This window comes from Debaryomyces fabryi (genome assembly GCF_001447935.2).
Source record: "Debaryomyces fabryi strain CBS 789 chromosome Unknown contig00050, whole genome shotgun sequence".
Classification (NCBI taxonomy): domain Eukaryota; kingdom Fungi; phylum Ascomycota; class Pichiomycetes; order Serinales; family Debaryomycetaceae; genus Debaryomyces; species Debaryomyces fabryi.
In genome coordinates, this window is record NW_015385476.1 from 41801 (window position 1) to 66804 (window position 25004).

Below are 25004 nucleotides of genomic sequence, written 5' to 3' on the forward strand. Positions count from 1 at the left end.
ACTAATTTATTTTATGCATCTACATATCTCACACCGATAGATTCTTAATGATTTCACTTCATAAGACTAAATTGTCTTTGTTTTATATTTATATTTGTCTGGTTTTACTGCAACCTAGTTTTTCCTGGTATCGTACTTGAAGTTTTTTTTATTAAATCTGAGACATCAATTGTCTATTAAAACGAGTGTGCACATATACATATATCATTCAGAGGATTATCATATTTTGGAGATTTAAATATCATTATGACTTGTTATACTATCGCTTCATCATTATCGTTCAATTTTATTTTCATTTAATATCCTTGCACTTACTATCATTTTCTTGATTTATTTTTAATTTCCGGTTTAATTTAGCATGTATTTAATTAATCTTCATCTTTTCATAGAATTCATCTTCATTACGTTTCATTATACATATTTAATAAAGGTTGTCTTCCCATGTCAAGTTTTGCAATTGTTCATAGTGTAGAAGAAATATCACGTGTCACAGAATTTTCGAGATAAATGATGGCAAAGAGATAAAAGGGGAGTTCCTTACCCTGATTTGAAGGTTTAGTTATGACAATATAAATCTAAGAAGTAATTAGACTCTTGGAAAAGATGTGTAGAAATAGAAAAAATGATGATTCCATTGATTCGGAAGTTGTCGATTTGAACGACAATGCTAACGATAGTTACAATGATGATATAGATCAAGTTATGCAAAATGTTAATAATATTAAATCGAACTTGGGTTCTATAGCTAAATCATTCTTCAATTTTACTAGTGATTCGGTCAGTGATATAAACAATAAGGCTAAGGATTACTCAATGAACTGGTTGTCGGAAATTGATGATGAGTCGAATGAACATATCAACGAAATCCGTAAGCACTTCAGGAAGTTTTTTAACGATTTTGAGCCTAAAGTAGACGAATATTTCCCCAAACCTTATCAAAGTAGAAGCAACAGTAATAGTGATGATCAATTACCATTACAGTTTTCTCCTTGGTTACCGGGTAGAGATCACTTTCCTCATTTCTTCGGAGGTTCCAGGAAATGTGGAAAGACACCATTTGGATTCTATTCATACAAGACTCCTTCAATTAGAAACTATCACGAATGCATTGATAAGAAAGGTGAATCTGTATGGGATTCGCATGGGTATTGGAGATGCTTATTTCCAAACTCAGAGGTACCCAATGAGTTATTGAAGTTAAAGAACGAAAAACTTAGTGGTGAGATTTTAACTAAAGAAGATTTTAATAATGCTTTAGCAGGTCAATCGAGCTCTCAAAAAGATGGAATAATTGACTTAGGTGAAAAAGGTATCTACTTCAAACAATTTACAGACTTTTTGAACTGGAAAAGTATAATGTACGAAAACGTTAAGCGTGAAAAGGAAAAGAAAAGACATGAATTAATTGAAAGAAGAAAGCAACAGGCACAAGAGTGGAAGAGTTTTAATACCCCCAGTGGTGAAATGACTGAGGATAAGACTGTTATTTCGAGCTCTGTGCAATCAAATTTAAGTTCGAATCTGGACGCGAATGAATGTGTTTTAAATGAAACAAGAACAGAGTACTATAACGATGGTACTTCATGTACAAAGACAATAACCAAATCAAAACCTTTTGATGCGAAAGATTGGGTCAATGTGACAGAGAATGTCGAGCATAATAATACAAGCAATGGTAAAAATGGATGGTTTTGGAATTCAAAGGATAATTAGCTAGGTAGTTTAGTCCTTACGGTTAGTGCTAATATGCGACTAATGATATTAATATGGCTTTAATAGTGATTATATAGTTGATAATTAAGATTGTAAATATTTTACTTCATTTTGTGTAATGTTTCCTACGGTGAATAATTCAAAGAAGGAAAGAGATAAAGGTTAATCAAAGGATTGTAAGAGAGTATGGATAGTATAATTAAATGAATCCGTTAAATAAAATCATATTCCTTTCAGCATTCTTAGCTTCGGGGTTTTTGTTAATATTATTATCATGTGCATTGTATAACAATTGGAAACCTTTATGGGTTATAGTTATATTTTTAATTGCTCCATTACCTAATATAATAGCTCTGTCAATTGAAAGTCGTAGAGATGACTTCTTGACCTTCAGTAATGACCATGGAAATAATCCTACTACATTAGAAGAAATGAGTAAATTTTTGACAGGGGTTTTACTTGTAAGTGGGATTTCGTTACCGTTAACATTATATCACACCCATTTGATACAGTTCGGGTCTATGATAATGAGTATAATTGGAGGGTTAATAGTATACGTGGATATAATCATATTTATATGGTTTTTTAGTGAAGAAGAGGATGATCACGAAGACTTCAATTTCTAGTGGTGAAAATGCATTTAATTAGCTTATACGTTAGTTTTTTAACTTGTATAATATAAATAGTACACGTATACACATCTATATATCTATGAGCTAAATATCCTCCCATTTCAAGTCGAATCTACCTTCAGGAATCACGTAGTTTTCAATTGCTTCCACAACTTCCTCCGCAGTGGTGGCAACTTTCATGATCTCGCCGTTCTTAACCGAAACAAACTGCGAGTCAATCGAATCTTGAATGAATGTCAAAAAGTTGTCATAGAATCCATCCATGTTGTAAACAACAATAGGCTTGTTATGAATGTTTAATTGGAACCATGTAACCATCTCCATTAATTCTTCTAACGTCCCGTATCCACCTGGAAGTGCAACAAATGCGTCTGCCTCTTTACCCATTAATCTCTTTCTAGTATGCATATCTTTAACTAAAGTAGTGTGTCCATATTTTTCTGAATCTGGGATTGGGGTTGATCCGTTGTGATTGTCAATAGAAGACTTCAACTTATCGTTCACTTCTTCACTTGTCTCCTTAGTTCTTTCCCTGGAGATCAATGCTTCGGGAATAATTCCATGAACATATCCCCCATTAGTGGCGCATCCTTCCGCAACTGCCCCCATAAGACCGGTAGATCCTCCGCCATAAACCAATCCCCAGTTTTTATCAGCTAATGTCTTTCCTAACTTAGCCGCATCTTCAGCAAACTTGGGTTTGCTCCCAAAACTTGATCCACAAAAGACACATACAGTCTTTTCTGGTTTTATTGATGTTCTCGTCGAGTCTGAAGTCATTTAAGTAATTTTTTTATTGTATATTTGAATAATATGGTAAAAATAAGTTAAAGTTTTAGTATTATGATACAGGGCGAACTTTAAGCTATTTATCTAAATCGTGGAAATGTCACAAAACCCACCGCGGAGTTGCCGAACAAGCTGCAAAATAAGATAAGGAATGACATAGCTTTGTAGTCGTCACGCTATAGATAAGGGGTGATTTGTTACGCTGTATCCAGTAAATGCAGGTAGGAGTTTTGCTTTCAGTTAAGTACCTTCAAGTGAAGTTAGTTAAAAGCTTGATCAGCAGGAGATGCTCGAACTTGAAACATCTCGCAGCTGAACGTGGGGTCCCAAAATAGTATTGTTCAGTCGGCGTCCAAAACACAAACACAAGTTTATCTGGAAGAGAATAGAAATATATATTAGGAGAATCAACAGACATGGAATACATGCATTGGACATTATTCAAACGGTATAAGTTCTTGTATGGGTATTAAAAAGCTACTGTAGATTTCAATTTTAGGTAGTGCCACCTCGCCGCATGGGTGTGGAGAATAAGTTGAAATAACTAGCTACCAATGAAGAACCACGCGTGATGAATGCACAAAATCATAGCTTATACTCAACGACAGTCATGCTATATAGTATAAAAGTTTATGTATGTTTAGAGTTCTCTTTTTAGGTAATGATGGGTTGATATAATACCCATAATGTTCCTTGTGCGTCATGGTCATCGCAGAAATAGGGTGGATATCGACATAAAATGAGAGCATTATTAGACCTTTTTTAATTCATTTGTCAAATGGCTTATCGAATGGATATTCAAATCTTCTGAATCTACGTCATATTGATGTCTGATGAATATCTGTTCCTTTCATGGCTCATGCTTACGATGGTGGTAAACCTACTTTACCATTTGGCTCATCTATATCTTTAATACGGAATTTGAAATCGCATAAAAAATATTCAATTAACGCCTGGTTGGATATCGTACGTCGCCTGGTAGTGTTTTATCGTTTTCTCCTTGAGATTTAGCTAGCATTCAAACTGCCAATATTCCCTGTCAGTTGACAAAATCTGGACCGTTTATTATTTGTAGTGTTTCTAATTAGATGAATCAATATATATCTAATTTATATAAGAAGTATAAACAGCTTTTGAGATTGAAAAATAACATTTTGTAAATAGTTCATTTCTTTTGTATATAGTCCATTTCTCGTTAATCACCTCGGCAATTTTGAAGTATCAGAAGGGAAAAAAATTCGTTCGTTTAGAATAAAAGGTATTCCACTTACAAACCCAAGCCAACTACCTGCTGTTACACTTTGCCTGCAATAGTACGCCGTTTGACCAAACAGCATGTACTAATAATAGGCATATGTGTTTCTAACAATAGGATATTCGTATTTTTTAGCACACATAACGCGAAAAGAAAACGCGATTTTGCCAGGGTTTTTAATCTTTAAATAGAATTAATTAAAATGAGTTAGTGAATAAAGAAGAAAAAAAGATCCAATTTTCAAGTAACAGTTGCTTCTAATAAAATTTTCTGGTACGAATAATTAAAGATACAATATAGTTGTTCGAGTTACACCGAGAAAATGCTGAGAGATAGACAAGCTTTGTTAGACCAATTAGATAGTATAGCAATGTTCACTACGCTAGGGTCTTCAGAATTAGAATCAGAAGATAGACCGTGCATTGAACAAAAGGATTACTACGGCGATACGGATACAGATACAGAAATGTCGGATACTTCACGATATATGGACTCGTTTAATGATAACGTGTCTATTGGTACTTCTGATACCAAAAATACGGACATAATTGATATACTTCCTACCATATTGCCGTCAATGAAGGAATTACCGGAATTGCCGAAACAATTCACCCATGACCACCAAGGCTTTCAAAAACAGATAGAAATAGGAATGCTGAACGTTAAGAGCTTGGGCAACGTCCTTGACTGCATCGAGGACTTGTTATTACAAGAGAACCAAATGATTGAAGACGAATTGGCTAATGTGATACGTGAAATAGAGAATAGCGTGCCCAACAATACATTTAATATTCCTATTGAAAACATGATAACGGGACGTTCGAAAAGGTGAATAAAACATGTTCAAGTTGACACATGTTACAATTGTATTATAGCCTGAAATTCGTCCAAATAAAGCACCAATAACGAGAAATTTTATGACAAAGAGATAAACATCACGTATGACTATCCCAAACATTTATACCCAACAGACATTCTAATGTGTAGGCAGTATTCATAGAAAACATATAGAATCGTTATCTAGTATCGAATTTAAATATATGCAGTACATTATGATTAAATATAAATCGAGTAGTCTATAAAAGGAGAAAGATAACGAAGTAAGTCCTACAAACATGAGTGGAGTGAAGGATATTAAATCGTTAATTAACAAGACCAGGAGCTATCTTGACCAACTTGATTCAGTGATAGAAGAAAGAGACAGATTGATAACCATCTTAAAACTTGTTCCGTCATCCAATGATAATTTGGATTTGATCAACAGTTTGAACAAGGTCATCAAGAGTTTGAATTACATTCAGAAAGATATCATTAATTTAAGCAAAAATGGGTCCCCGAAGCCAGAGATTTATGAGGAGTTGGTGTCGAACTTTGAAGATTTGTACAACAGATACGATCAGCTTACAAATACCCTAACGGGTGATATATATGTCGATATAAATGAATATGGGTTCGAAAAACAAGACATACCCAAAGTGAACATTCCAGGTAAGTCAGTAAGGTTTTCGGATAAGGTTGAAGAAACAAGTCCTGTTCCAGAAATACAGCAGCATTTTAAACCCTACAGAGACGACGAAGAATCAGTTGCGTCATTTGAAAGTCAAACTAATCCTCAAATGTTTGCTCAGCATCAACAACAACTTATCAGTCAGGATGAAGATTTAGGTGTATTACATGATTCTGTTAGAAGACAGCATTCAATGGGGTTGCATATTAATGAAGAAATAGATGATCATTTAATAATGTTGAATGATTTGGAGCTGGGAGTGGAACGCTCGCAGTTCATGCTAAACAGTGCTACAAATAAGTTAAAGAGCTTCAGGCAGAAATGCCGTGAGAATGGTAGTTTAGTGACCATTGTTGTTTTGACAGTAATATTGATTGTATTGTTGGTGGTTTTAAATTAGGAGTTAGTTTTAGATACTTTCTACATGATCTAAAACTTTAGACCGTAATATAGATAGGTAATATTAATTGTTTGGGGCGCAGAATTGGTTCTACCAAATATAATCGTTGTATATGACCTCATGAGGAAAAATTATATTGTGAGTGGTAACTTCAGATGAATTTTATTAGCGAATAAGTCTACAACCGCTACAGGTGGTAATACATTAGACGTAAATACGTTTATTCTATAAACTATTTCAATAAATATCTGTATATCGCGCTTCTTTATGTTTAACTACAATGTCATGTTTTATCATTATCATTAATAATATATATATATATATATATCTAGCCACTTAGTCTCTATAATTGTTTCCCTGTATCAACAGTTGAACTCGTCTCTAGTAGCTGAATGCCCTAAGTTTTAATGGTAAGGATCCTCTTCCTTGGTATCGTGAACATGAAACAAGTCCTCGAATTCGTCAAGAGGAATCTCCACATCAGACAAACGACCAGTTCCCACATCATACATCATACCCCAAACTTCTATATCACCATTCTTTAATGCCATCGATGCCGATGGGTGTCTCTTTAAAGCTGTCACTGACAGAATTACGTTCAATTCAGCCAATTTACGTGCCTTCATCTTAGGATCATCATTATACTCATTTAATAACGCCAAGTTAGCTGCTCTAGTTTGCTTGATAGGTGTCAACCACAAGTCCAACACCCCACCGATACGCTTCGACGACATAGATGCCCAGATACCACCACAATCGGTGTGTCCACATACAATGATTTTCTTGACCTTCAAAACATCCACAGCAAATTGGATTACCCCCTGTGATGAAAAGTCATTGGATGTGACGACATTACCAATGTTTCTGTGGGTGAATATTTCACCTGGTAATGCTGCAAGACATGATTCACCAGCTCTTGAGTCGGAACATCCAATCCACAAGGTGTGTGGTGCCTGGCCCTTTCCATTCAACTCAAATACCTGATTCGAGTGATTGTGCTTAATCGAATCGATATAGTATTTATTGTTTTCCAAAAAATCTTCTTTGGTCGAATCTTTCAGCAAAGTGAAAGGAAAGTTAGAATTCAACACTCTCAAATTCTTGACCATGTCTTCTTGCTTTTTCTCCAATGGTGGTGTAGTCTGGCCTTGCGGAAGATCCGTTTCGTGCTCTTTTTCTAATTGATAGTGCAAAATGTTTTCTCTTCCCATGATAAAAGTAGATGCGTGAAACCTGCAATTTCCCAAAGGTCTTATCCCAGTAAGAGGTTGAAGAAAACGTTTAAAGACCAACACCTTGAATATTTAAGTACTATTTATATATGCCAACATTTAGTTGATGGGTATTAAAGGACTTTATACTAGTAAGAATAATTTTTGCCTGTTATGCAAAGAAACAGACGTCATCAATGAGTCGTGCGATCACCAACAATACACCCATACACCAGATGATACTGAAAGCGTACGATTATAATTAGAGACTACTAGCGTAGAGGATTTCCTAGAGCAGCAACAACAAAAAGAAATACTGCTAGTATTGCCATCAGTGCTAATGGAAGCATGGCAACGATAGTAATGCTAGTAGAAATAGGAGCAGTAGTGTCTTTAATGTGGTGGTGGCTAAGGTATAGCATCTATAAAAATTCTACAGCATACTGGACCTGTGCCACATAACAGATTCGACTAGCTGTGGAACCCAACACCAGCCTATGAGTATTCTTTGATATCGCACTTATCGCACTGATCCGCTTTGTTGTTGGGGGCGGGTGCGCTCCGGTGAGACGCAAGCGATAAGAATTATCTGTAGCTCTGTTGACGTCAGCGTAGCAGGCGTGGTCCCCCGGCTTCATAGTTCCGCAGGCGAGCGAAACTGTGTGAGTCAGCATATGACTCGGCCGATGAGATCGCTGGGGCAGGAGTCGTACCGCGGACACACGCGTTTTGCGATTCAAGAAATCATCGTTACTTCTACAGTCTGTGTTAGCTGATATACAAAGAAACGTAACAAGTATCTGAGAAGTAGTCTGTTAATACTGCAATTTTCATGACCAACGAAGACGAACTTGTGGTATATGATGAGCCCCGGTCAGCCCGCCAGGAGGAGTTTGATAGCCTCGACACGTCTGTAAAGCTCGAGCGGCTAAACACCTTGATACAGCGGTCGCAGGTGTACTCGCAGATCATGGCAGAGAATATCTTGCAGAACACCATGGATAAGAAGAAGGCAAGAGAAGGAGCTTCCGATGCAGTGGCCGCACCCCCTTCGAAGCGCAGAAAGGGTGCAAAACGACAGACAAAAGTTCCAAAACATGACGTAGTGTCGATGCTTTCAGCACCTTCCGCTGAAAATTCGACCCATAAGCAGCCAAAGTTGTTTTCAGGAGGCACGCTTAAGGGTTACCAACTAGACGGTATGGAATGGTTGATTACTTTGTTTGAGAATGGGTTGAATGGGATTTTGGCCGATGAGATGGGGCTCGGGAAGACGATTCAATGTATTGCCTTCTTGACGTTTCTTATGGAAAATGGTATAAAAGGTCCGTTTCTCATTGTGGTGCCCTTGTCGACAATTTCTAACTGGAGCAATGAGGTCAAGAGGTTTGCGCCATCGCTTAAAGTGTTGAAATACATAGGATCAAAGTCCGAACGATCTGAGCTCACCATAAAGTCAGATTATAATATTGTGTTGACGTCTTACGAGATATCCATCAGGGATTTTGCAAAACTCAATCGTGTCAGCTGGAAATACCTCATTGTTGACGAGGGTCATAGGTTAAAGAACATGAATTGCACTTTGATCAAGTTCTTGAAAAAGTTAAATGTGAACAATAAGCTTTTAGTCACAGGGACACCGTTGCAGAATAACCTAGATGAGTTGTGGTCTTTGTTGAACTTTATACTACCCGATATTTTCCACGACTTAGATCTATTTCAACAATGGTTCAATTTTGACGAGTTAACGAATTTTCAGCAAGAAAATAGTAACGACGATGAAACCAACCGCTTAATTGAAATGAATATTCAGGAGAGCTTGGTTAAGAACTTGCATACTATTTTGAAGCCATTTATCTTGAGGCGATTGAAAAAAGAGGTCATCCGCAATTTACCGCCTAAGAAGGAGTACATTATTCATATATCCTTGAGCACATTGCAGAAAAAGTTGTATAATGACGCGCTAAATAACAATTTGCTATTCGGACTATTAGAGGTCTACTTAAAAGAATATATTCACTATAACCATGGTGCTTTATTTGATGGGTCTGAAATCACCGAACTAATTGAGAAGAAGCTCTCTACGGTACCTGTTGATAAGAGATCCAAACTTGGATCATTTAAGGAAGCTGAGAGTGATGAAGAATTTGATTATATAGAAGAACATATCGATCAATCAAAACCGGAATTGGATGAGAAACAAATTGCCAAATTGCCCAAGGCGAAAAGAAAAGAATATATTTTTGATAATTTGTACTATAAATGTCTCAAGCAGTTGAAAAATTTATCGTTGCAGAATTTAGTTATTCAATTGAGGAATATTTGTAATTCGCCATATATATTCTATGAACCGTTTGAACCAAATTCAAACAAGGATGGAGAATTTATGGAGTTGTTGTTGCGCAATTCTTCCAAGTTCAAAATTTTGCAGCAATTGTTGGATGGGTTATTGCTGCAAAATCACAAAGTACTCATATTTTCACAGTTTACGAAAGTTTTAGACTTAATAAATGATTGGCTCGTCTTCCAAAATATTAATATATGCAGACTAGATGGATCAATGAACCAGCTGGATAGGGAGGTAGAAATCACGGAGTTTAACGCCAAAAATTCTAAGCAGCAAGTATTTCTATTATCTACCAGAGCTGGTGGTTTAGGTATCAATCTAACTGCATCAGACACGGTTATTATTTTTGATAATGATTGGAACCCACAAATAGATTTACAGGCTATTGACAGAGTACACAGAATAGGTCAGACGAAGCCTGTAAAAATTTACCGCTTCCTCATAAAGAATTCAATAGAAGAAATATTGATCAGTAAATCTTATTCGAAGAGGTTTCTCGAGAAAATCATTATTCAAATGGGTGAATTTAAATTTAATAAATTTCAAAAGGTCATAAATGAAAAGAATCTTAATTTCAAGAATTTGGTTAACTTATCAAAAAGTTTCAGAATAAATGGAGAGGTTAAAGAAAACGCATCTGGTGATAATGATTATGAAGTGGATGAAAGGGAAAATGAGAATATGTTGACCGATGATGAAATGACCGAGTTGTTGGATAGAAGTGACGAATGCTACAGGACAGAAAAGGATTTTGATAATGTTTCGGTTTTTGAAACTATAAATAATATGGATAAATAAATTGTATAATATTAGTAATAGGTAATTGTATAAATTAAAATAAGTTAAGTTATGCAGCTAAGTATGTTTAGTATTGTAAAAGGACAATATGTCAAGAGTCTTAGTTCTCCATCTTAAAGCATTCCAAAATGCACTATAACTCCAAGTCAAATCTTTGGCACCTTGCATGTAACCCGTATATTTGTTGAATTGCTCAGACATATGACCTCTTCCATCAACATGGTCTTTTATTATCTTTAAAAAGGAGTCCCCAAAGTCAAATAAATTAAGTAAGGCATTGTTATACCGAACAGAATTGTACGGAATGACGAACTCTTCTAAATCATCGGCTTCAAAGGTAATGAAAGATTTAAAGAATTCATGGTTATACTTGTTAATGACTAAATCTTCTCTACTATCCAGGAGTTTGTAAACCGTTTTGAAAATAACTTCCGCTGCAGATGCAGTAGCAATAAACCATGGATTACCCTCTGAAGTTCCAACTCCGTCATATATATCCTCAGGGTATCTTCCAAGAGCAACTCCAAGTGAAGGTTTTCCAATTCTATCGCGGTTGACTGGATATCTAAACCTCATGTCAGAAGCCATTGCATTAATTGTGTTCAAAATATGATAGTCATTAACATCAAATGGAACATCAGAGTATTCATTAACTTCAAGGTCATGTGAATGTATACTTGCAAGTAAAGTAGCAGCATCGAGTCCAGACCTCTTACCACTTGAAAATAAGCTTGGTGTCTCAATAATATAAAGAGATGAAGGGATGACAAATCTAGCTTCTCCTTCAATAAAATCCTTCAAACTATCGAGAACTTCATGTAATTTATCAATAAATTCATTATCCACTTCATATATCTTGGCCAATTTGAGCCCATCAATTATAGCCCTTAATTGTGACATAGATGTAAAGAAATGAATTGAATTGACTTCTTCCCAAATATCAAAACTTTCTTTTTTCCAATTTTTAACAATATAAAATAGATCAGGTTTAATGATTTCATCATATATGAACCTCTCATCTCTCAAGAATGTATTAGATAATTGAATCTTGTATTTCTGTATTAGATTCAAGTATGAAACTATTGTAGATATCCTTAACCCTGGCCCATCGTTTTGAGGCCTCCCCCAATGCTCATTGAAAGCAGTACAATCAGGCATAAACTTTGGTTCTCCTAAACCTGATCGAGTATCATCATCAAAACTACCCAGATTATTCGGTAATCTCTGCAAGTGGTAATTGTTTTCAATGTATTTTTCAATTATGGAACTTATCCTCAGGTTGTTTAGATTATTGTCCTCAAGATAATGAACCAAGGATCTAATGGTTAATGCAGCATCTCTCACCCATTGATAAAAGTAATCTGGCTTATGCTTTGAAGGAGACGCAATAACAGCTCCTTCGCTCACCTCATTCTCTTGTAGAAACTCGCTGATGCCTCCAATATTATTCAAAATTCCTTGAAAAGAAATGTTTCCCTGCGTTACTAGCCATTTCTCATATTCAGAATTTTCTGTGTTATCTAGCATATAAAATTCTTCGTTATCATTCGAAAATAAATTTAAGGATAAGATCTTTTGTACAGCTTCCGCCACACCAGTATTCAAGTAATGAAGGTCATATCGAGGAACATAAAGTCCATAAGAAATGGCAAAATTTGCCATAAGCATCAGTGTAAAAAAGCTTAACTTCATCATTAGTCTATCTTACCTAGATCAAGTCAACCAACTATTCTATATCTACTCAATAGAATTCAATTAGGGTGCTAAAATGCTTCTATTGTTTAACAAGACAATTGCTAATATTTTCACAAAGATAAGCTTGTGACCAAAATATTTTGCACCATTTTAATTTTGTGTCCCTGATAAGAAGTATTCGATGAAATTATCTTATAGGCAGTTTTTGACAATACTAGACAATGAAATATAGATAGATATCCATAATACCATATAGCGATCATTCTCATCTACGTCAGTGCAGTTTTATTGTTTTTAATAAAGTTTATTGCTACACCACATATCGGCCTGATTTGTTTGAAATGCGTTAATTCAAGCAGGCAACTAAATAAGATCAACATATGAGACATTATTCAATGTCTGTCTCAATATATAAGCAATAAGCAAAAGTTATATTGGTCTAGTTTGAAGCTGCTGGTCGAGTTTTCATGACTTTCGATAAGAGTGATCAATGATTTGAACGTAGTTAGTTCTACGAATGGTACACATGCTCCATTATTGATAATATCATATTTTAGCGGCAATAAAAAGAATATGCGTTGATGTAATGACCAATTCTCTAGAGCTTTTCCCATATATCTATAGCGTTTCCGATATATTTATATAGCTTTAATGTGTCAATAAAGCGTATTTTATTCTGCGACATTTATATGTTTACGACATTCTAATATTTAGGATTAAATCACGACATATAATGAACAGATACGATATGAACAGTATTTCTATATAGCTGGTAAGAAATATGATACAATCATCGATGCTATACCTTTTAGGTTCATTGCTATTTATACACGCTGCGTATTCATCATTTGAATTCCACCAATTATTAAAAATACACTCGGAATATGACTATTTACCACTACCAACGGAAATTACCGTCGAAGTTATATTGGCATTAGTTACATTTATAATTGGATCTATAATTTCAATCGAGAATGAACCTAAGCTATCAATAGATAATAAGTTAATTCTGCAAGACGATAAGTATTTGAAAAAAATTGAGATGAGGAAGGCTATGAGAGAATTCGAAAAGGTCGGTATTAGTGGATTTGAAGAATATGACTCTAGGGTCGATTTCATTGATATTAAGCAAAAAAGAAAAGAATATAACGATTGGGTTAATAAATGAAAAGTGTCCATATATATTTTGTTCGTTTACGAATTGTTATAATTACCATAAATTATGTTATTATCTAGTAATAGTGTGTATCGTATATAGTTTTATATGTAAATTAGTATTCTATAGAATGTATTAAGCAATACGGTATATGAGAAGATTATAATTGCTTCTTTGATTCAGCCTTAGTCTTCATTTTTTGTTCTCTTGAAGACTTACCTTTAGGACCGGCTTCGGTATTTAAAAAGTAATCCCACCATCTGAAAGAAGAACTGTAACTACCAATGAAATAATGGTGGTGTTCATCGTGGTGATCTGCACCAGCCCAGAATGGTAAAAAGTGATGTAATGACCATGGGAATTCGTAGCCGCAATGCGCATCAACCGCTTGGAACAATCTCAAGGTGATCCAGACACAAACAGTGAAAAGATGCAAATTCTTAGTTATTAAACACCATACAATTGGAATACCAACAGTTCCGAATCCTAATAACATAACTTCAATTGGGTGGGCATATTCAGCAGTCAATCCGAATGGAGCCGCATATCTGTGATGTTGTTTGTGGATGTACTTGTAGAAGACACCATGGTGTAAGGCTCTGTGGAACCAGTAATGCCATGCATCCTCACATACAAAAAATACAGCTAATTGGAGTAAAATAGAAGATAATTTTGGGAATGGGATTTCGAAACTAATTCCGATTCGCTGACACAATGGGTGGAAAAACCAGATAGGAAAAGCTTCCACTAAGAAGTGCGATGTTAACACAGACTTCAAACATTCCCATTGTTCCTTGTTCGATGGAATCTTAGCATCTTGAATCTTATATTTGTTAAAGTATGGAATTCTGTCAATAATCATGAATGGAAGACATCTTCCAAAATACATAGCTTCATGTAATGTGAAGAATAATAATCCAGTGGCAAACAAATCATTACCCATGTAGTAATAGTATGAACCCCATAATTTTTCAATCCAGTTCAACAGCTCGATTTGGCTGAAATTATTGTAAACTTCGCCAAATGTAGTGGCATTAGAAAACCCAGAGTAATCGTGAAAGACACTAATAGTTGTTAGTAATATGTTCTTTTTTTTCATTCTTATACTTTCCTGGTCATTCCCAGTTAGTTACGCGTATCTATCTTACATACCTTGATGACATCCTTAATATCCTTGATTATCGGTAAAGAGATAAATAAATTCTTTTTCTTTTCATTTATATTGTGATGAAAAAAAAGAAACTAACGCGCTAAACGAAGGGTACGAGAAACTAAACGATGCGACTTTTTGTTAGGCTTAACGTCATTGCTATTTATCACAACGACATAATTGCGACACTTCGTTGTGTGCCCTCGACTTGTTGTATCTCATCCGCTGATTATGCATTATATATTTCGCAAGGCTAATTTCGACAGATACAGGGTCTGTGCAAAAGAATTATCTATGCCTGTAGAAATCAAAAACATTTACCTTTCATTTGCCTGTCATTGTAGGCTAATTGTAATGGGGATCGGAAATTGGTAATTGGTAATTGTCATGAGGAGATTCGGCTGATTAAATACGCGAAAATCAAATTGGCCATTTCTTGAGGAGATACGGCTACAACATATTCTATGATACTGATAACTATAGGAATGGATCTATACCTTGAGATTTATACAAGGAGTACTTAAATGCAACTTTAATTTTTAGAGGGTAAGTTTTCAACCTGTTTCGTGGGGCGAGATGATAGTGACGAGGGTGCTATTGTGATGAGCATATTGACAGGACACAAAGAAAAAGTCGGAAGAGCGGTCCGAATAATATATTAACTGTAATCTCTTTCTAAGAGGAGATACCATATAATGTTGGTTATTTTTTCACGATATGATTCTAGCTAGAAGTGTAGGATATTAACATATTAATCTCTATATATATGAGCAGTTATCTGTAGGAGAATGATATAAAACGAGTAGGTTTAAAGTTGTGATTCAGCCGGACTTTGAGCTTAGACATAACGTCGCGCAGAGTAAATATCTCTACATTTCAATAAATTTTATTTCTGTTCCTTTATTCAACGTCAAGCATTAAGGATAACCATGTCGTCGTCAAGCGAACTAACCAACAAGGACAGTTCATTGTCTCAGGAAGACCCAAAATATGCGGAAAGTAATAAACTTAAGACAGTAGAACTGAATAGTCTAAACCTGTCCGTATCATCACTCAACTCAAGCCGAGAAGGATCTCCTCTCAGAGAACCATTAGCTTACGACAATGATTTACATGGAGTCAACTCAAAGATAAGGAGAAGGTCTAGTGTTGGAAATAAATCGGATAGAGGAAGATCACATTCTCTTGTTAGCTCCCTAGCTGACCATTTATCAGGACGAGGGCATTCTATGAGTAGACATTCAGTAGACAGTCAACAAAGCTTGAGTAGGTATTCTACAAGTTATTCGGTTAAGGAGATATATGGTGACATGCCTGAAGAGGAAATAATGCTTCAAAGAAGTGCAACGAAGTCTACCATTTTAAATACTCTTTCAAAGAGAGTTGAGAACGCGAATATAGAAGCAGAAAGAGGTGAAAATTTCGATAAAGAAAGCAAAGTAGACGAGCGTATTTCGGAAGAAGATAGGTTGTACCAGGAAGTTCCAGATATTCCTGTACCCACCACAAAGTTTGGAGGTGAATTCAGCAGTATCGATCCTGAATTAGTTACGTGGGATGGTAGAGATGATCCAGAATATCCAAGAAATTGGTCCCTTGGATCAAAGATTTTGCAAACTGCTATTGTTTCTATTTATACCTTAATTCCCCCAATGTCGTCATCAGTTTGTTCACCAGCTATGCCTGATATCGCTGAGTCACTTGGAATGAATTCTCAATTCCTTCAATCATTTTCTGTTTCAATTATGGTTTTAGCATGGGCACTAGGTCCTATTATTATCGCTCCTTTGTCAGAATCTGATAAAATCGGTAGAAGATGGGTCCTTAACATATCCGTTTGGATTAGTTTTATATTTAATCTCGCATGTGCCTTCTCAAAGAACACAGCACAATTATGTATCTTTAGATTTTTAGGAGGTCTTGGGGGAGCTGCTCCATTAAATGTTGGAGCTGGTACTATTGCTGATTTATGGGATGATAGAGGTAGACAGTTTGCAATGGCTGCATATTCAATCAGCCCTTCATTAGGACCTGTGATTTCGCCAATTATGTCGGGATTTATTGTTGAAAACACGCATTGGAAGTGGGTGTTTCTTGTTTTAGCCATATTAAACGCAGTTGTTGCTTTTGTTGGTACATTATTATTCAAAGAAACCTACTCGCCAAAATTATTAAGTCTTAAGGCTAAGAGATTGAGAAAAGAAACAGGCAATGTTCATTTACATACAATTTTCGAGATCGCTAACGGCGAGACTACGTCTGAAAAGGTATTCAATACCGTGACAAGACCCTTGCAACTACTTATTTCTCATCCGATGTGTTTTGGTTTAGGTTCATTCATGGCCTTCATATATGGTTTTATGTATTTGATGGTCGTTACATTCCCAGGTGTATTTCAAAGAAATTATGGATTCTCAGTAGGTATTTCAGGTTTGATGTTTGTGCCGATGGGAATTGGCTATGTTGTTGGTATTGGGTTCTGGACATGGCTCATAGACTATTTTTATATAAAATTAACGGAAAGAAACAATGGTGTCAGTAAACCAGAGTACCGGTTACCATGTTTGTGCTTTGCAGGTATTGGTATACCGGTTGGTCTTGTGTGGTATGGTTGGTCAGCTCAGAAAGAAATACACTGGATAATGCCAGCAATTGGAAGTTGTATTTTTGCATTTGCATACATTCCTGTGTTCCAGACTATTCAAAATTATTTGATTGATATGAATACCCGTCTTTCTGCTTCGTCTATTGCTTCATGTTCGATTTACAGATCTATTTTTGGGTTTGCATTGCCACTTGCAGCTGATCCAATGTACAAAAAACTTAACTATGGTTGGGGTAACACTATGTGTGCGTTCATTGCATTCGCCTTAGGAATACCATTTCCAATATTCTGTTTAATGTACGGTGAAAGACTCAGAGACTGGGCCAACAGAAGACTCGACAAGAAGCAGGCTGCCAGAGACGCAAGAAACTTGAAAAGATTGCAACAGCAAAATGAAAATGAACTTGCTAAAATGGACAAGTCGCAACCTGTCATGGATTCTTCATTTCTGAAGACCGACTAGGAACTGAACACTAGAGATAGATACCATAAAACATTTTTTAATACATATTTAGCATTTTGTACCAAGCTTATCAAAAGTACATAATATACACAGTATAACAGTAAATATTCTTCACCTGAAATTCATTTACAACTCTGGATTTGGATTGCTTTCAACTATTGAACACCGGCGGTGCCACTTAGTCGTATCTGTTAGTTGCTCTCACAATTCACATCTTAGCAACCACTACTTCCAATACAGCCTAGCCCCACATTCTCGGACCTTTTGCCACTCCGTAATATCACGTAACTTATCTTATCGTCGTTCCTGAGTGGTCAAGTATCCAACCTACCCTATTGTTCATATTTTCTAATTGCACCCATTCCACACCTGCATCCCGGGGGTCCACAAACACCAATTACAACTCTGATTAAATCACGGACCTTATCTTCCATCGTCTTATCGTCAAACTGTGCATACAGTGTAACTCCCGGAGTACTAGTATACTCCGGACCTTAATAGCCTTCCCCGGGTGTTACCCTTTTGAGTGTGGTATTAAATTATTTTCTAAACCTTAACGTTGTTCTGTGCGTTATGCAACATTTTTCAAACTCTCAAAGTCAGTCCGATCGACGAATTTTTGCCTGATCCGGAAGGCTCTTTCTGGGCTACAACTTAGGCCAGTGATAACGTCTTTCCTGTATACAAATACATTCCGGCACCGTTACTCTCCTAATCTCAAGACTGGAATTCTGAAGCCGCATGGGCCGTGCTCTTTACATAAACTATCGTTCATAGCTGACATCAGCACGAGCTGCTGGTTTTGATCATCTATTCATCGTGAAACTCCTATTCTGCACTCTCTCGCGGCCCTACAAACAACAATCTGTCAATCATGTGCTCGTATGTGAATGTACTTCCCCTGGCCTAGCTTTGACCGTGGTCAAGTGCTATCATCTGCATCACCGCACGATTTCTCTTCGCAATCGTTACTAGTCCGCCTCTCCTTCTTAAAATCGCAATAATTTCCTCTTGTGCCCGCAACTATAACATCCTCCGTGGCCTCGTCTCTTGAATGTGGTTCCAGCTCCCAGCAACTTTTCTTGTTGCTGGTGTTTACTGATACCCGGACCCGGAGTTCTATGCAAGCATTACAAAATCCATCGCTTGTTACGTAATTGTACACGTATTCCTGTACAGTAAGATTTTGCCTATGTCATAGTGATTACTCTAACCCTATTATCGGATATGATTATTACCTCTCATACATCATGCCTACGTAATGGTGTAGTAAATACTACGTAAGTACATACTAAAGGGATTGTCTGGTACGGGTATGCCTTGCATATCAACAAACTATTTGGGCATTTTCTTGTATCATCAATGCAACAATACTCGGAAAAAAACTATGTCATCGTTAATAACCGTGCGATCGTTTCTTTTCCGTGTGTACATTACCGCTAACTAATTTTAGTATGTTCGATGTTCGATATGGTCATCGTTTCTTTTGCGGCCGCCTTTAATTTTTTATACCGTTGGTCATAAATATAAATCCGGGGTATCAGATTATATATAAATGGACCATATCCACAAGGAAATTTTTTGTTGGAAGATAGTTAAACAATTACAAATAAAATAAATAGATACAGGTAAAATGGATTACTCATACGATAATGTTGTTCCAAGCTTTAGATTAGATGGTAGATTAGCCATTTTGACCGGTGGATCTGGAGGATTGGCTGCGGTAGTATCCAGAGCATTGTTGGCACAAGGAGCTCAAGTTGCTTTACTTGACATGAATTTGGAAAGAACCAAAGCCGCTGCAAAGGAATTGGAAACATGGGGACAAGAAAACTTAAAGGGTAGTCATGAAAGCCCAATAGGTGCTGTCTCAGCTTGGTCTTGTAACATTGGAGAATTTGAGCAAGTTGAAGAGTGCTTCAAGAATATTAATGAACACCACGGTACCGTGGCTGATTTGTTGATTAATACTGCAGGTTACTGTGAAAACTTCCCTGCCGAAGAATACCCATCTGCCAATGCTGAAGGTATTATGAAGGTCAATGGATTGGGAGCTTTTTACGTGTCTCAAGCATTTGCCCGTCCATTGATTAGCAGTAACAAAAAGGGTTCTATCATTTTGGTAGGATCGATGTCAGGTACTATTGTAAACGACCCACAACCACAATGTATGTACAATATGTCCAAAGCCGGTGTTATTCACTTGACCAGATCATTGGCTTGTGAATGGGCCAAATACAACATCAGAGTCAACACATTGAGTCCAGGATACATCTTAACCCCATTGACAAGAAATGTCATTTCTGGTCATTCCGACATGAAAGAAGCATGGGAATCAAAGGTTCCAATGAAGAGAATGGCCGAACCAAAAGAGTTTGTTGGTTCGATCTTGTACTTGGCCAGTGAGTCTGCTTCTAGTTACACTACAGGTCACAACTTAGTTGTTGACGGTGGTTACGAATGCTGGTAGATTTTTTAATGACTATGTTTTAGTTTTTCTATTGTATATTATTTTCTGGTTTATTTCTATTAATAACTACTTCCAATTTGCATAATAAAGATATAAGTATATTTATCGATTACTGTAGACTACAATTGTGTGTCCGTACTGGTAGTTACATTCAAGGTCACGTCTATAATTCAGTTATCCAGCCTTGTCTTCCCGCAAGTTCCTACCGTAATTTCCGCTGGGAGCAGCATGCGGATTTCGAAAGCCACAATAATAAACAAGTACCTTGGAAAGTTAAGATTTACATAGCTTATGAAGTCTGTGAGAAGCTTACATGCAATATATGGTCTGGATAAAATGGCATTTGAAATCCGATCATCAGAATACCTTTAGCGACAAACCAATTATTTGCAGATGATAACCAATGATGAGAGGTGAACTTCATTCTATGTTTGTGAAAGTTTTCAATTCACCAACTCGTTATTTTCGCTATGAGATTGCTCTACAAGTTTAGAATTCTCCCACATTTTCATTAATGACTTCTTAAAGTTGCTCACGTTGTAGTCTATTATAGTCATTAAGCTATCCAATGAAAGGTCACTGTTATTTTCATCGTGCCTTACCAATGCGACCAATGCTAGCCCTCTGATCATCTGTTTCAAATAAAGTAAGGATCCGTTAGATAAATGAGATATTGATTTTAGCTCTTGCTTTTTACTTACTGTTTCATTATCATTCTTTGAATTTTCATTTTCAATGTATAAGTCATCTAAATCAATAGTAATGTCAATGAACTCTGCGCATACTTCATAGGTCTGAATATCAACAGGAGACGAATCAGTTGCCACGTAAATCTTCGAATTGACATCAAAAATAAAGATCTTATCAATGGATGAATGTTGCACCAAATTATCCAACATATTTTCTAACGAAGGCAATTCATGAATTAACTTCTGCACTATTCTGGAAAAGGCCTCATATATAGAATGATCAAAAATAGATGTTAAATAGAATGAAACTTGAACTCCCTCTAATCCTAAATCTAATAATTCATCACCAATCCTCTGCATTATATCCCTTTGCGCATCAATTCTATAATCTTCCGACAAACCATCTATCTTGTGAATCAACACTTCAATATTAATCTTTGGATTCACTTTGTATGCATATTCGATAATTATGGACAAATTAGTGAGGGCATTTAAATACTCATCCTGCGAGTCGATAACATAAACCAACGCTCCTACACTTGAAAATAATCTTTCTGAATCATAATTCGGTTCAAAATAATTTAACTGGCCTGGTAATTCCATAACAGATAAGTCAATTAACAGTGAAAATTGTTCTGTAGTTGGCTTAGATGTACTCTCTAAGTACAACGTATCCAAGGGCTGCATGTTATGGAAAACAACCTTACATATTGACGATTTTCCTCCTCTACGTAACCCCATTAATAAGATAGTAGCATTGCTATCCTTTGGATTTGGTAATATAGTTGCTTCCATATTAATTATAGTATGAGGACCTAATGAAGAAACACTTATCTTTGCTTTTAATTATCTTTTCTAATTATATTCATGGATTTACGCAAACTAAATTTGATTATATACACGCTTTTCCATTTATTGCAATTATAGAATGACTTACTATATACTTGAAATTGTTTTATAAACTTAGTTATATATTAGTATCACTATAAGCTCATGGTCTTAAACGTCTTGGGTCTCTTGGGAATAAAGACGCACGACGAATATTTTTCAAATCTAAGAAGAACATAACAACTCTTTCTAAACCAATACCACCACCGGCATGTGGAGGACAACCATAGGTGAAGGCATCAACGTAGTCATCTAAACCTGGAACATTAGGATCAACTTCATGAGCATTCATTCTTTCCTTCAAAAGGGTAGGGTCATGGATACGTTGAGCACCAGATAAGATTTCTTCACCTCTCATAAAGAAATCATAAGAGTTGGAGTATCTTGGATCTTCGCTATCTGGCATAGTGTAAAATGGTCTGATTGCTAATGGGAATTTGTCTAAGATATAGAAGTCAGTGTTATACTTTTCTCTGACCAACTTACCTAATAACTTTTCATTTTCAGTTGATAAATCTTCGAAGTCATCAACGTCTTTTCCAGCTTCTCTTAACATGGCAATACCTTCCTTAAAGTGAAGTCTGACCATTTTTCCGTCCTCTGGAAGCTTGAATTCTTCAACAGGGTATTGCTTTCTAACAGTTGCAATTTCCTTGGAATATCTATTTTTTAATTCAGTGAAAATGAATACGAACAAATCAGATAAAACGTCAATGACTTCATCATAATGTTCTTCGAAAGCCATTTCTAAATCTAAACCGGTGAATTCAGTCATATGACGGTGAGTATTTGAATTTTCAGCTCTGAAAACTGGTGCAACTTCGAAAACCTTTTCAAAATCAGCAGCGATTAATTGTTGCTTGTATAATTGAGGAGATTGTGCTAAGTAAGCTTTACCCTTGAAATAAGAAATCTCGAAAACATTGGATCCACCTTCTGATGGAGCAGCAATAATCTTAGGTGTGTGAATTTCAGTGAAACCCTTAGTAGATAAAAATTCTCTGAATAATTGACAAACAGCAGCTTGAATTTTGAAAATAGCTTGGTTGGTTGGTGTTCTCAAGTCAATCACTCTGGCATCTAATCTAGTATCTAAATTTACAACTGGTAATCCAGCTGCTTCTGCTTCTGCCTCAGATCTGGTAGCATCTTCAATTAAAACTGGTAATTGTTCTGGAGTTTCTTGAATGGTGTAGATCTTGGTGACGTGCACTTCTGCGTCTTGGACAGTTGCAGACTTGATTTCTTCTTCGACCTTTCTGACAACACCATGGACGACAACAATCGATTCTAAATTAATAGAGCCGACCCACTTCACCATTTGTTTGGAAATAGAATCACCGTTAGCTTTAATTAAGGCTTGAATTAAGTTATCTTGTTGTCTTAAAGTAATGAAAGCCATAGTTGCACCTTGTTGTCTTGAAGTATGTGCTCTAGCTCTAAAAACAACTTCTTCACCATCGTTAGCAGCAGACAAATCCTTAATATTAACTCTTTTGATTCCGGTCTTATGAGAAGAATTAATCATTGGTAACTTACCATAATTTTCTTTAGCTGGATCGTTGGCAGCTTTAGCTTCTCTTTCAGCCTTTTCTTTAGCTAATTGTTCTTCTCTTTCAGCCTTCTTACGTGCTTTTTCCTTTTCCTTTTCCAATTTCTTTAATGCCTTTTTGGACAATGGTTGACCGTCTTCACCTAAAGGAACATCAGCACCGGATGCAGTGGCTGGTGCCTCTGTGGTCTTTGATTCGTCAATCTTTAAGTTTTCCAATTTCTCTGTAGCTTCAGACATTTCAAGTATAATTGTCTTTGTTCCTAACAGTATGATTAGTTAGTCCTTTAACCTTGTTCAAGTGAAAAATACCGTTCAAAAAGTTTTAGGTGAATTAGTCATTGCTTATATAATATACACTACTTCTATAACATAATCTTGGTCTAGTTTACAATATTTACAGAATATGTTCAACAGCCCTAGTGTTGAAGGCAGTTCTTGTTGCTCTATTTAACTATGGGCCTGTTCCTGTTCTTCAAGCTTTTCTTTTTTTTTCTGTTCTTTTAAAGCTCGTACTTCTTCTCTTCTGGCTAACCCTTCTTTCATTTTCCTGACCCTTCTTTCCTCCTTTGTCTCTACTTTTGAAGTTGAGTTTTGCAGGGTGTTCAAACTTTCAACTGCTTTATACAATGCATCTAATTTCTTGAAATTTTCTTTAAATCTATCTTCAGATAATTTTGTAATGACACGGAGATAGTCTTGCGATACAAATGAAACCAATTCTTCAGTCAGTTCATTCAAGAAACCGATGGGTACGTCCAACTTTATGGATATTCTTATTCCAACAATATTGTTTGTACCAATTCCCGATTCTCTGAAGCCACAGCTCATAGCAGCAGAATACAACTTATTAGCCATTTCTAAGTCTCTACATTTAACATGCAAGATTAATGGTTCAAATTTATATAAAATGTAACGGGTAGTAACAGATGTAGATTCATATGAACTTGTATCAGTGATATATTTGAAGTTAACTGAGCTGAACCAGTCAGGCAAATCTTTGGGATCATGAGTGACAAATATCCATCGACCGTTATTTCCTTTGGCTCCAATCTTAACATCATCCTGATTAATATCCTTCACCCCTTCAAGAAAAACTGAAACTCTTCCCGAGCATGATGAGGTGGTTACCATGTCTTTATTAGAATTAATCAAATTGATTATCGGTATGCAAAACTCATCGATAGTACCTTTAGGTGATGCGTCTGGAGTAGTCTCATCTGTTGTGCCTATCTCAGCAAGTATAGATTTCTTCTTCTGATCGAAGGGGTCTTGCATTATTAATATTTAGTTGCTAATCCAAGTTACGTTCTTCGAATTATAGAAATTTACAAAAAAGTCTTCTCATAACGATCGCGATACTCAAAAATACTTCTATATATTATGCGTGATTATCACTATTTTAAAGCTAATAAGAATTTCTTCTCGTCATCAGCACTAAGATTGAATAGTGTCTTTACTACAGGTAATAATTGGGCTCTTTGATCCTTATGTTCAAAAAATCCAAGAAGGACATTTTTCAAGTATGCAACGTTCGTTTGGTTCGATGAATCGGAGCCTGAATCATCAACTGAAGGCCTTGCTGAATTAGAAGGTGATTTCGTCAATGATTCGCTAGATTGTGTATGACTCTGATTTGGGGAATCTTTTAATGATTTAATTTGTTTATACTGTTGGGTGATAA

General features: G+C 36.0%; 15 protein-coding genes across 15 annotated transcripts; 8 read left to right on the forward strand and 7 right to left on the reverse strand.

The window, feature by feature from the left end:
* Positions 1–603: 603 nt before the first annotated feature.
* On the forward strand, positions 604–1713 carry AC631_02698 (uncharacterized protein; the record flags this gene model as incomplete). Its single annotated transcript, XM_015611528.1, has 1 exon — positions 604–1713. One exon carries the CDS (start codon positions 604–606, stop codon positions 1711–1713), a length of 1110 nt encoding a protein of 369 aa, XP_015467655.1.
* A 203-nt stretch (positions 1714–1916) lies between these two features.
* Positions 1917–2339, forward strand: AC631_02699 (uncharacterized protein; the record flags this gene model as incomplete). Its single annotated transcript, XM_015611529.1, has 1 exon — positions 1917–2339. One exon carries the CDS (start codon positions 1917–1919, stop codon positions 2337–2339), a length of 423 nt encoding a protein of 140 aa, XP_015467656.1.
* A 90-nt stretch (positions 2340–2429) lies between these two features.
* Positions 2430–3125, reverse strand: AC631_02700 (uncharacterized protein; the record flags this gene model as incomplete). The annotated part of the gene is made up of 1 exon (XM_015611530.1): positions 2430–3125. The coding sequence occupies one exon, from the start codon at positions 3123–3125 to the stop codon at positions 2430–2432; it is 696 nt and encodes a 231-aa protein (XP_015467657.1).
* Positions 3126–4759: 1634 nt separating this feature from the next.
* Positions 4760–5221, forward strand: AC631_02701 (uncharacterized protein; the record flags this gene model as incomplete). The annotated part of the gene is made up of 1 exon (XM_015611531.1): positions 4760–5221. One exon carries the CDS (start codon positions 4760–4762, stop codon positions 5219–5221), a length of 462 nt encoding a protein of 153 aa, XP_015467658.1.
* A 283-nt stretch (positions 5222–5504) lies between these two features.
* SYN8 (syntaxin) lies at positions 5505–6296 on the forward strand (the record flags this gene model as incomplete). Its single annotated transcript, XM_015611532.1, has 1 exon — positions 5505–6296. One exon carries the CDS (start codon positions 5505–5507, stop codon positions 6294–6296), a length of 792 nt encoding a protein of 263 aa, XP_015467659.1.
* Positions 6297–6700: 404 nt separating this feature from the next.
* NCE103 (carbonate dehydratase) lies at positions 6701–7507 on the reverse strand (the record flags this gene model as incomplete). Its single annotated transcript, XM_015611533.1, has 1 exon — positions 6701–7507. The coding sequence occupies one exon, from the start codon at positions 7505–7507 to the stop codon at positions 6701–6703; it is 807 nt and encodes a 268-aa protein (XP_015467660.1).
* Positions 7508–8477: 970 nt separating this feature from the next.
* AC631_02704 (putative ATPase) lies at positions 8478–10652 on the forward strand (the record flags this gene model as incomplete). The annotated part of the gene is made up of 1 exon (XM_015611534.1): positions 8478–10652. One exon carries the CDS (start codon positions 8478–8480, stop codon positions 10650–10652), a length of 2175 nt encoding a protein of 724 aa, XP_015467661.1.
* A 57-nt stretch (positions 10653–10709) lies between these two features.
* On the reverse strand, positions 10710–12320 carry SGA1 (glucan 1,4-alpha-glucosidase; the record flags this gene model as incomplete). The annotated part of the gene is made up of 1 exon (XM_015611535.1): positions 10710–12320. One exon carries the CDS (start codon positions 12318–12320, stop codon positions 10710–10712), a length of 1611 nt encoding a protein of 536 aa, XP_015467662.1.
* An 823-nt stretch (positions 12321–13143) lies between these two features.
* Positions 13144–13515, forward strand: AC631_02706 (uncharacterized protein; the record flags this gene model as incomplete). Its single annotated transcript, XM_015611536.1, has 1 exon — positions 13144–13515. The coding sequence occupies one exon, from the start codon at positions 13144–13146 to the stop codon at positions 13513–13515; it is 372 nt and encodes a 123-aa protein (XP_015467663.1).
* Positions 13516–13663: 148 nt separating this feature from the next.
* On the reverse strand, positions 13664–14666 carry ERG25 (methylsterol monooxygenase; the record flags this gene model as incomplete). The annotated part of the gene is made up of 2 exons (XM_015611537.1): positions 13664–14567; positions 14656–14666. The coding sequence occupies 2 exons, from the start codon at positions 14664–14666 to the stop codon at positions 13664–13666; spliced, it is 915 nt and encodes a 304-aa protein (XP_015467664.1).
* Positions 14667–15582: 916 nt separating this feature from the next.
* On the forward strand, positions 15583–17721 carry AC631_02708 (MFS transporter; the record flags this gene model as incomplete). The annotated part of the gene is made up of 1 exon (XM_015611538.1): positions 15583–17721. One exon carries the CDS (start codon positions 15583–15585, stop codon positions 17719–17721), a length of 2139 nt encoding a protein of 712 aa, XP_015467665.1.
* A 1633-nt stretch (positions 17722–19354) lies between these two features.
* On the forward strand, positions 19355–20191 carry ARD (Ardp; the record flags this gene model as incomplete). The annotated part of the gene is made up of 1 exon (XM_015611539.1): positions 19355–20191. The coding sequence occupies one exon, from the start codon at positions 19355–19357 to the stop codon at positions 20189–20191; it is 837 nt and encodes a 278-aa protein (XP_015467666.1).
* Positions 20192–20634: 443 nt separating this feature from the next.
* AC631_02710 (uncharacterized protein) lies at positions 20635–21675 on the reverse strand (the record flags this gene model as incomplete). The annotated part of the gene is made up of 1 exon (XM_015611540.1): positions 20635–21675. One exon carries the CDS (start codon positions 21673–21675, stop codon positions 20635–20637), a length of 1041 nt encoding a protein of 346 aa, XP_015467667.1.
* Positions 21676–21871: 196 nt separating this feature from the next.
* DPS1-1 (aspartate--tRNA ligase) lies at positions 21872–23560 on the reverse strand (the record flags this gene model as incomplete). Its single annotated transcript, XM_015611541.1, has 1 exon — positions 21872–23560. The coding sequence occupies one exon, from the start codon at positions 23558–23560 to the stop codon at positions 21872–21874; it is 1689 nt and encodes a 562-aa protein (XP_015467668.1).
* A 210-nt stretch (positions 23561–23770) lies between these two features.
* AC631_02712 (tRNA methyltransferase) lies at positions 23771–24598 on the reverse strand (the record flags this gene model as incomplete). Its single annotated transcript, XM_015611542.1, has 1 exon — positions 23771–24598. The coding sequence occupies one exon, from the start codon at positions 24596–24598 to the stop codon at positions 23771–23773; it is 828 nt and encodes a 275-aa protein (XP_015467669.1).
* Between the last annotated feature and the right edge of the window lie 406 nt (positions 24599–25004).